This window comes from Mandrillus leucophaeus, unplaced genomic scaffold, assembly GCF_000951045.1.
Source record: "Mandrillus leucophaeus isolate KB7577 unplaced genomic scaffold, Mleu.le_1.0 Scaffold1, whole genome shotgun sequence".
In the NCBI taxonomy this organism is placed as follows: Eukaryota; Metazoa; Chordata; class Mammalia; order Primates; family Cercopithecidae; genus Mandrillus; species Mandrillus leucophaeus.
In genome coordinates, this window is record NW_012098097.1 from 14,919,923 (window position 1) to 14,929,603 (window position 9,681).

General features: G+C 63.2%; 1 protein-coding gene across 1 annotated transcript in view; it reads left to right on the plus strand.

Moving 5' to 3' along the window:
- The first annotated feature begins 1,109 nt into the window (after positions 1-1,109).
- The window catches only part of LOC105548607 (brain-specific angiogenesis inhibitor 1-associated protein 2), a 17,062-nt gene continuing 8,490 nt past the window's right edge, over positions 1,110-9,681 (plus strand). The window contains exons 1-7 of the mRNA XM_011992727.1: positions 1,110-1,187; positions 2,816-2,968; positions 6,266-6,487; positions 6,672-6,873; positions 7,246-7,447; positions 8,657-8,725; positions 9,333-9,495. Coding sequence (XP_011848117.1) covers positions 1,110-1,187; positions 2,816-2,968; positions 6,266-6,487; positions 6,672-6,873; positions 7,246-7,447; positions 8,657-8,725; positions 9,333-9,495 — 1,089 coding nt within the window. The remainder of the gene's footprint in view (positions 1,188-2,815; positions 2,969-6,265; positions 6,488-6,671; positions 6,874-7,245; positions 7,448-8,656; positions 8,726-9,332; positions 9,496-9,681) is intronic.

A 9,681-nucleotide genomic window follows, 5' to 3' on the forward strand; every position in this document is an offset into this window, starting at 1 on the left:
GCCTGTGATCAAACTTCTCGCTTCCCAAACGCCATCCCAGGTCCCATTTAGATGACCCTGTGGCCAGGCCCTGCAGCGCCTCTGGGGGGTTAGGGCCTGTTGAGGGTAGCGGTAGCAAGCCCACTGTTTGGAGGGGCAGGTGGGCTGCATGTTGGGGGATGTGGCTGGGTAGGCTCTAGCCTTGGGGACAGCACGGTCTGCTCATACTGGCCAGCAGGCAGAGCCAGTGCCCGGTGGTAGCGCTGGGACCGACCCACACTCCTCCAGGCTGATTCTCACCCCTGTAGTGGAGGCTTGCGGGGGTAGGCAGCGAGGGAACAGGCTGCTCCACTCCCCTCCCCGCCACCCACCTGGGCCGGCGCTGCCCACCCACGCTGAGTCAGAGCTGTGGGCGGGGCGGCCATGAGGCTGAGTCAGGCGGGGGAGGCCGCCCCCTTGCGGAGGCCGAATCTTCTTAGGAGCCGATTCTGAACTGGCCACTCTTTGACGGGTGATCCGGTGGACAGGGGGTCTGCGTCTTGCTGTGGAGGGTCTGCCTCAGGCCGGTAGGGGCTCCGCCCAGGGCAGGTAGGCACAGGAGGAGAAGCGAGACAGAGGAGAGCTGGAAAGACCTTTCTGGCAGAGGAGAAGCTGGTTCCCTGCTGAAGCAGCTAGGATCCTGCGGCCACGCGGGAGGGATCTGGTTCCTTGCTGAAGCAGCTAGGATCCTGCGGGCACCCGGGAGGGATCTGGCTCCCTGCTGAAACAGCTAGGATCCTGCAGCCACCCGGGAGGGATCTGGTTCCCTGCTGAAGCAGCTAGGATCCTGCAGCCACCCGGGAGGGATCTGGGTGTCTCCCTGGGGACAGGGTCTGTGCCTGGAGTGCTGCTCCCTCACCCTCACCCTCACCGGCCACCCACAGCCTCATCAGCGTTTTGGGACAGAAAGTTTCCAGCCTACAAAACTGGAGAGAGCCGTTGACATCCAGGGCCGCAGTCGAGCCCTCCCACTGTCGGGCTGGGGTTCTGGAATCGGGAACCTGGGTGCCAGGTGTCAGCTGTGCCACAGGATGTCAGGCACATGATCCGCCAGCCGGGGTCGTGGAGGGGCCGGCGGGGGTTGGGGAGGCATGTTCTTCCCAGAGGGACAGAGGCAGAGTGCCTTGGGGTTTGGGACTGTCACTTCCACTTACAGTCCTGTTGGCCGGGTGAGTCACACCACAAGCCCTGTACCCACGGGCAGCCTGGGAGGTGCCTCTGCCCGGGATGGGAGCACGGTCCGGGGCCTGGGAGGGAGCAGCCGCCCTCAGCTTCTTCCCCACTCTCTCCCCTAGACTCCCTCTTTCCAGTTTCCTTCTGAGGCTCACAGCAGAGAGACCTGGGCTCAGTTGCAGCTTCTTGGTCTGGCTTTGCTTACACTAGTTCTTTTAAAGAGTTTTTTAAATTGTGATAAAATATATGTGACTAATCCAGTTGACCACGGTAACCATTAAGTGCACAGTTCAGCGGCATTAGTGCATTCACGTGGTTGTGCGATCATCACCACCATCCATCTCCAGAACTTCCCATCTTCCCAAAGTGAAGCTCTGGTACCCTCCGTCCTGGTGTGTTTAGAATTGGTAGCTGAATCTGGAGGCTCTATCAGGGAGACTCAGTTTTCCTTTTGGGGAAATCATTTTGGCCGTAGCAGTTTCTGTTTTGGCTGGAACCCTTTCTGGGAGGACTGTGTGTCCACCACGAAGTAGAGAGTGGTCAAGACATGACAGCCGCCTGGTCAGAGCCAGGGCCACAGCCGCCAGGGCTCCAGAGGGGCTGACCGCCGGGTTGGGATGGGGTCTGCCTGCTGGCTGCTCGGGTTCTAGGGTCTGGCTTGACTGCCTGTCTTTCCTGTGCCTAAGAGCACCTGCCAGGGATGAGGGGGTTTCCAGAGCTTCCATGTTTGTGCAGGACACATTCTCCCCGTGCCCCCGTCCTACAGGGACACCCGGGTGGGCACTCGAGCAGCTCCAAGGTAGAAGGGTAGCAGTCAGGCCTACTCCTCATTTCTAGTTCTGTGCTGGCCCCTTACCTGGGCACACCCTCTTCCGACAAGTGTGACCTGTGTATCTGACCTTGCTGTCCCCACGGACGCTGGTCTTGCTTTCTGGGCTCCCGGTCTCCGCTCAGTGACCTTTTGTCTGATCCACCACATGAACTAACTTCTCAGTTCTCCCTCGGTGTGTGCTCATCTGGAAAACAGTCGGGGGTGGGAGAGGAGGTGAGGTGCGCCCGGAGTCCCCTCTGCAGCAGAGGGCTTTCCTGGGATCCTTGGCCAGTGTCCTGGGCTCCAGCTCTCCTGCTTTTCCTGCTGGGGCTGAGATGGAGGGGCCCTGGAGGCAGAGGGGCAGGTGAGGGTGCTCCAGGCAACGGGAGGACTAAGAAGCTGTCCTGGGGCCCATGGAGCTGGGGCACGTCCACACCCAGGCTTCTGTGCCTTGGCCACAGGGAGGTGCATGCGACCCCACCCCACAGCGGGAGCCCCGAGGAGATGAGGCCAGCCCCCTGCCAGAGCCGCCTGCTGGAGGCAGGACCCTCCACTCGCCAAGAGTGGTCCCCGGGCAGTGAAGCCTCCCGGGGATGTGGTCATCGGGCATCTCCTGAGTGGTCCCGGGGCAGTTGAAGCCTCCTGGGGGCGCAGTTGTCTCCTGAGTGGCCGCAGATGCCATTTTGTTTCCAGAAGCTTCTGCTCTGCATGAATTAGACGTGTCCTTTGACTGAGTCCGTGGGGCTGCCCCACACCGGGCCTGACAGGTGCCCTCCTGCTGCTGGCTGAGCCTTTCTCCCCTTCCCTCCACAGTACATCGATGCCATCAGCAACAAGCAGGGCGAGCTAGAGAATTACGTGTCTGACGGCTACAAGACCGCGCTGACGGAGGAGCGCAGACGCTTCTGCTTCCTGGTGGAGAAGCAGTGCGCTGTGGCCAAGAACTCCGCGGCATACCACTCCAAGGTGAGGCGGCTCGGGGCTGCGCTGTGCTGGCGCTGGGCCTCGCAGGCGGAAATGAGCTAGGCCCCTGCCCCAGCCCCGTGAGCACCCCAGGGCAGTGTCCGGGCTTGAACTCGTGTTTATTTCGGGTTTTCTTGGGGATGAAGTCCTAGAAGAATTACCAGGTCACGGGGTGCAGGCATTTTGAAGACTCGCATTAGAATTGCCACCTGCAACCAGGGAGAGTCTGATGGGTTTTCAAGACCTTTTAGAACATTCATTTAAAAGAACGCTCTTGGCTCTTCTGCCACAGCCTTGTCCTGGGGAGGCACAGGCTGACAACAGGCGGGGGACGGTCATGCTCCGTGCTGGGTGCTGGGTGCACCTGGTGGGTGGCCTCTGTGTCTTCACTTGTTCCTCCTGTGGCTCCTCAATCCACAGTCCTGGGGTACAGCCTCTGGGTTCATGGCTTTGCTCACCCGAGGTGCTGAGGACTCCCAGCCCCAAGCCTGGGTCCCCAGCCACCCAAGACCACTGTGCCACTGGACCCCTAAGCCACCCAAGACAATCGTGACACTGGCCCCAGATCCAGCACCTGCCACAGCTTGGCTGTCCTACGTGGACCTGCCACCCCTCACCCAACCTGAACCTGGCCTATTTCTTTGCCTCCTGGGCAGCCAGGGGCCCTGCCTGGCTCTCAGGTGGCCCCCCAGCCCCTCCAGTGCTGCTCCAGAGGGGCCTCCCTGGGACTCACACCTGGTCACAGGGTCCTCCCCTGGCTCCCAGGCTCTCTGTGACCTGCGCCTCCACCACCTCTGCCTGCACTCCTGAGCCCCTGGGATCCTAGGTCGGGCCTTGGGTGGTGGCCACATGCTGCTCCCTCATGACCTCTGAGAGACCCCTCTGCCCATCATCTGTTGAGGGTCCCTCCTCGGGTCGGTAGACTCTGTTCCCCACCCGCTGCACAGTCCTGCGGCCATGTGTTTCCTGCTAGGCATCTCCAGCCTGGTCGTTCCTTGTCGGGGAATCCTGCCCTGGGGTCCGCCATGTCCCAGGACCAAACCCGGCCCTGCTGAACCGGGAGCAAGCTCCTCAGGGAGGGGCTGCAGCAGCCCCCTCCAGGGATGTCCTGAGCCCCCATGCGAGCAAGGGGAACCCCTCCTACGAGGCTGACTTAGCCCCCAGAGCAAGCAAGGCCCAGAGGCCGGGCTCCCCACTGGGAACAGGCAGGGCCAGCAGGCCCCTGTTCACCCACAGTCCATGAGTAGGAGTTAGGGTGGGATTAGATCTGTCCCCTGGAACATTCCGGAGCATCTCAAGAGTTTAGCAGATGGAGTTCAGCAGCCAAGCCCACCAAGGGAGGGCCTGGTCATGTCTTTCTAAAATAAGGGGTCCCAGGGATCCACGGGCTATACCTTGACACTTGTTCCCCCCACCCACCACACACACATGTATGTGCATGTACGTACACACACACACACACACACGATATGGACCCAGTGCTCCAGTGCTCACAGCCTGGGGACAAAGACAGGAGACAAGTGCTCCTCCCTTCCTGGAGAGACCCCTCCTGCCGGCCTGCACCTGCTGGGTGCTGTGGGCAGGTGCAGTAAGGACAGCAGTAGCACCTGTGACCCCTGGCTGCTGGGGGACTCACTGGTGACAGGCTGTGCTGCCCCAACTGCCAGGCAGGGAGCGCTGTGGAGCGCAGGCCTCCTGCCTGCTAGACCGAGGACTGTGGCGAGCGTCTGCGCCCTCTGGCGGGGGCCAGGCCCTGTGACAGGGCCAGGGAGCCAGAGCTGTCAGTGGCTGGGGTGCTGCTTGCAGGGATGGAGGGCTGGGAAGCCAGGCCGCAGGTGCTGTTGTCTCCCAGGAGGGGTTGTGGGATGTGCCTGTGCGGTGGCAACAGCTGAGCTCCTGGGCTCGTGGGCCCCCGGGCATGTGTGGAAGAGGCTTGTGTCCCACAGACCCACGTGGACAAGCCTCTGGGCTGGGGGCCAGGGTGTGAGGGCAGCCTCCTCCCAGGGCAGTTCGTAGGAGCTCCCTGGTGGTTGGGTTTGGGCCTGCCTTGGGGCCCTCAGGGTGGAGGGGGTGACGCTGGCTTGTGGCCGCTGCGTCAGGGCCATGCTGCTGTGAGGTCGGTGGTCGGTGTCCTGTGGCCGTCAGCCCTGATGCTGGTCCCTGTTGGCCTCTCCGCGCTCCCGACAAGACGCACTCCTCTACCACTGATCTGAGCCAGGGTTCGGCGGACGGTCTGAATGACCACAGAGTTCATACTTTTGGCTCTGTGGACCATGGAGTCTCAGCTCTGTTACTGCAGTGTGAGGGCAGCCGTGAATGAATTCACAAATAGCAGTGCAGCTGTGTTCCAGCAAAACTTTGTTTACAAAACAGGAGGCCAGCCCTCGGGCTGTGGTTTGCTGACTCCTGGTCTAAGCCAGCAGCGGAGGGGTGAGGGTGGCGTGGGTAGGACTTGCTCAGAAGGGCTGTCGTCCAGCACCCTCTGTGGGTCCCCCACGTGGGTGCCCAGCCATGTGTAACAGAATAGGGATGAGTGGGGGGATCAGTGAAAGCTGGAGAGACCCCAGAGGTGCCAGAGACAGAGCAGTTCCGGCCCAGGGCTTTAGGGTCTGGGGGTCCCAGGAATCTAGGCCCTGCAGCCTGCTTAGGCCAGGAGGGGCAGGGGCTACTTGATTAGCTCCCAGGACCCAGGCCTGGTTGGCCCCTAGTCCCACAACCTTTCGCCACGCCTGTGGCTTCCTGCTCCTTTGTCCCCACTGTGCTCAGCTGGTGTGTGTCCAGCAGGCTGCAGAGTAGTACATCCAAGGGAGAGCGGGCTCTTGGGCCCACGGGCAGTGGATGTGGAGCAGTGAACCTCAGTGTGTCTGACAGGGCCGCCTTCCTGCCCTTGGCAGCCAGGCTGACCCCCACTGGGCAGCACCGCCCCCTCCCCCTGGCCACCTGGGATGCCTTCCTAGCACTTTGGGGTTTGCCCACTGGGGTTTGACCTTGTGCGCCCCTGTCCGTTTCTCCTTCCTCCAGGCGGTGATGGGCCCCACGGGGGTTGGGCCTGGGTTTGCTCTCATTCCTGGAGGTCCCCTGACTGCATGACTTGTGGTCACATCCCAGGCCCTTTTCCAGCAGCCGCTTCTGTGGGTTGGGGTCAGAGGCTAACGGGTGGCCTGTCTCGCTGAGAGGCACCACCTGGTGAAGAGCAGCCTCCAGCCCCAGAGGGTGCTCAGGGAGGGCTCTCAGGGCTGTGCCCGGCTGCAGGAGCCTGAGCCAGCCCTTACTCCTCCCTTCCTGCTTCCTCCACTTCAGGGCAAGGAGCTGCTGGCACAGAAGCTGCCGCTGTGGCAACAGGCCTGCGCTGACCCCAGCAAGATCCCAGAGCGCGCCGTGCAACTGATGCAGCAGGCAGCCAGCAACGGCGCCACCCTCCCCAGCGCCCTGTCGGCCTCCAAGTCCAATCTGGTCATTTCGGACCCCATTCCGGGGGCCAAGCCCCTGCCGGTGCCCCCTGAGCTGGCACCGTTCGTGGGGGTGAGTGTGGCCTCTGGAAAGCTTCACGGGTGTGGGTGGGTAGGGCAGCTGTTGTCGGGGTTGGGGGCGGCCAGGGTGCAGAGCCCAAGGCCCCCTGCTGAGGGGCTGGAGGTGGAGGGTTCTTTCCCCTGGTCTTGCCCGCGGTGGGCTCCAGCAACAGCCTGCTCTACCCCCTTCCCTACAGCGGATGTCTGCCCAGGACAGCACGCCCATCATGAACGGCGTCGCAGGCCCGGATGGCGAGGACTACAGCCCGTGGGCTGACCGCAAGGCTGCCCAGCCCAAATCCCTGTCTCCTCCGCAGCCTCAGAGCAAGCTCAGCGACTCCTACTCCAACACGCTCCCCGTGCGCAAGAGCGTGACCCCGAAAAACAGCTACGCCGCCAGTAAGGGTCCCTGGGTGTGCCTCCCCAGACATGTCACACCCCTGAGTAGGGGACTGGGAGACCCTGAGGCTCACCAGTGTGTGGCCGTGTGTGCCTACATACGGGTGGTACACACAGATGTGCCTGCCCAGCACCCAGCTTCCTCCTGTCAGGCCTCTGGTGCTTAGTCAGGGCGTGAGTGGGGTACTGGGTTGGGTCAGGCTCGTGCAGGCAGCAGCCACTTAGGAGCAGGCAGCTGCTGCTTGGGAGAGCTTAGCCAGCCCGGGAAAGGCTCACTCGCCCACCTGGGGCACAGCACCTCAGCCAGGCTCCCTGGGCTTTGCTGCCCCGCGAGCCGGCGGCTGTCCCCTTACCTGTCCTTTGTCCCAACAGCTGAGAACAAGACTCTGCCTCGCTCGAGCTCCATGGCAGCCGGCCTGGAGCGCAACGGCCGCATGCGGGTGAAGGCCATCTTCTCCCACGCTGCCGGGGACAACAGCACCCTCCTGAGCTTCAAGGAGGGTGACCTCATTACCCTGCTGGTGCCTGAGGCCCGCGATGGCTGGCACTACGGAGAGAGTGAGAAGACCAAGATGTGAGTGTCTCTCGGGGGCGGGTTCCAGGCAGCTGCTGCCTTCAGCAAGTGTGTGGGGCGGCGACACTCAGATGCGCTGGGACCTTGTGTTTAGACTCACTGCAGGTCACAGGTCCTCACCCTAGAAAACCTGGGCAGTGAGAGCAAGCGTGACCCGGGGTCTTCACCACCAACAGGCGTCTCCTCCCCTGGCAGGGGCCTTTCCCCCAACCACTTCCCTGCAGGGATCTCCCCCCACGGCAGGGGTCTCTCCCCACAGCAGGGGTCTCCCCCCACGGCAGGGGTCTCCTCCGACGGCAGGGGTCTGCCCCGACGGCAGGGGTCTCCCCCGACGGCGGGGGTCTCCCCCCACGGCAGGAGTCTCTCCCCACGGCAGGGGTCTCTCACCGCAGTCTAGTGACCTCCTTGCTCCATCGCCTCGATGTGCCACTCAGTTTGGCGTAGGGTGTGGCGTCCCACACGTGTACGCCCTCAGCACGTCTGGCCGAAGCCCTGTGGTGGGTGTCAGTTTCCCACAGTTCGCAGGTGCAGAGCAGGGCTTGGCCATCCTGAGACCGCAGGCTTTCTGCAGCTTTCAGTTCTTCCACATGCCAGATGTGGAAGTTTGGAGTTCTAGAAGTCACCTATGGAGTCAGATGGGCCATACCTCCCCAGTTTACTGAATGCTGTTGCAGAGAGGCTGGGCCAGGGTGCCACCCTCACTGGACCTGGGGGCTGCCTTCCCAGGGCTGTGTTTGTGTGGGTGTGTCTCTTGGCAAGATGGGAAAAGGCCCTGACATTTGTGCCTTCCTAAGCCTGGCCTTGCAGCCACCACCCTGGGGAGGGGGCCGAGGGCAGGGGGTTTCCCAGGAGGCTGCTTCATCTTTTTTCCAGTGGCCACTCCCGTCTTGGTGCCGTCCGTGGCTTAGTGTGGCACTGGGGCTGCGAGGCAGGAGCAACTGCTCTGCCTGGGCTCTGGGGCCTTGCAGTTGGGTCTGGTGGGGCCAGCAGCTCCCGCCAGGTTGGGGACAGCCTGGGCCACCTTGCTCTTGAGGCTGAGCACACAGTGGGAGCAGGCTCTTCCTCCAGAGACAGCGGCGCAGCCGTGCTAGGGAGTTAGAGGGACTTGTGCTTGGGTGGTGGTCGATGGGGGATGGGGGATGGGGAGCCACTGCCCCCACCCAGGGCCTCCGGGCTGAGCGTGGCTCTTAGCTGGGGCCTCTCTTCCAGGCGGGGCTGGTTTCCCTTCTCCTACACCCGGGTCCTGGACAGCGACGGCAGTGACAGGCTGCATATGAGGTGAGTGCTGGGCCCAATGGGAGTGGTAGATCCCCAGCTCTGGGGAGGGGCTGTGATGGCACCAGCAGGTCCCTGGGCTTGGAAAGCTGGGATGGGCTTCTGGCTCCTTGTCTGCTACTGCAGGGCCATCCCCAGTGGCCCTGAGAGCTGGGCGCTTGAGGCCCTCAGGGTGGAAGCATGGTGGTACCCTGTGCGGTGGGGCCCGAGAGCCCTGGGGACACCAGTGCAGGCAGCAGGTGCTGTGGGGGCAGCACCTGGGGGCCAGGTGTGCAAGGACCTGGCTGTCCCAGGTCCTCCAGGTTCTCCCAGCCTTCAGAGAATCGCAGTAGCTGAAAGCCGGCGGGGTGCCTGGCTGCTGGGAGGGTTGGGGTTGCCGTGGCAGCCCAGCCCCTCTGGAGTCCTCCTGACTCACTTTCATGGCCAGGAGGAGGGAGGGAGGCCAGACTGGCCTGGCCCATGGTCACCAGGGCTGCAGCCTTGGCCTGAGAGCAGTTTCCCGCATGTGGCGTGGGGTAGGTGAGGGTGGGTCGTCCAGGGAGCCCACAGGGTTGTGGGGTGTTGGGGGTGTCCGGCCTGCTGGGCCATCTCTGAGTCCCTGTCCCTGCAGCCTGCAGCAAGGGAAGAGCAGCAGCACCGGCAACCTCCTGGACAAGGACGATCTGGCCATCCCGCCCCCCGACTACGGCGCCGCCTCCCGGGCCTTCCCCGCCCAGACGACCAGCGGCTTCAAGCAGAGGCCCTACAGTGTGGCTGTGCCCGCCTTCTCCCAGGTCAGCGGGCGGGCCTGGGCTAGGAGGGCCCGCAGGTGGAACAGTGGGCTCAGCCTGCCATCCCACATTGGAGCCTCCGCTGAGGGGCCAGGCGCCTGCGGGTCTGGGTCTCTTTGGACAGGCCTGGGGTGAAGGCTCCGTGATTTAGGAATGTGTGCACACCCCTGCTTCGGCCACAGGCTGCTC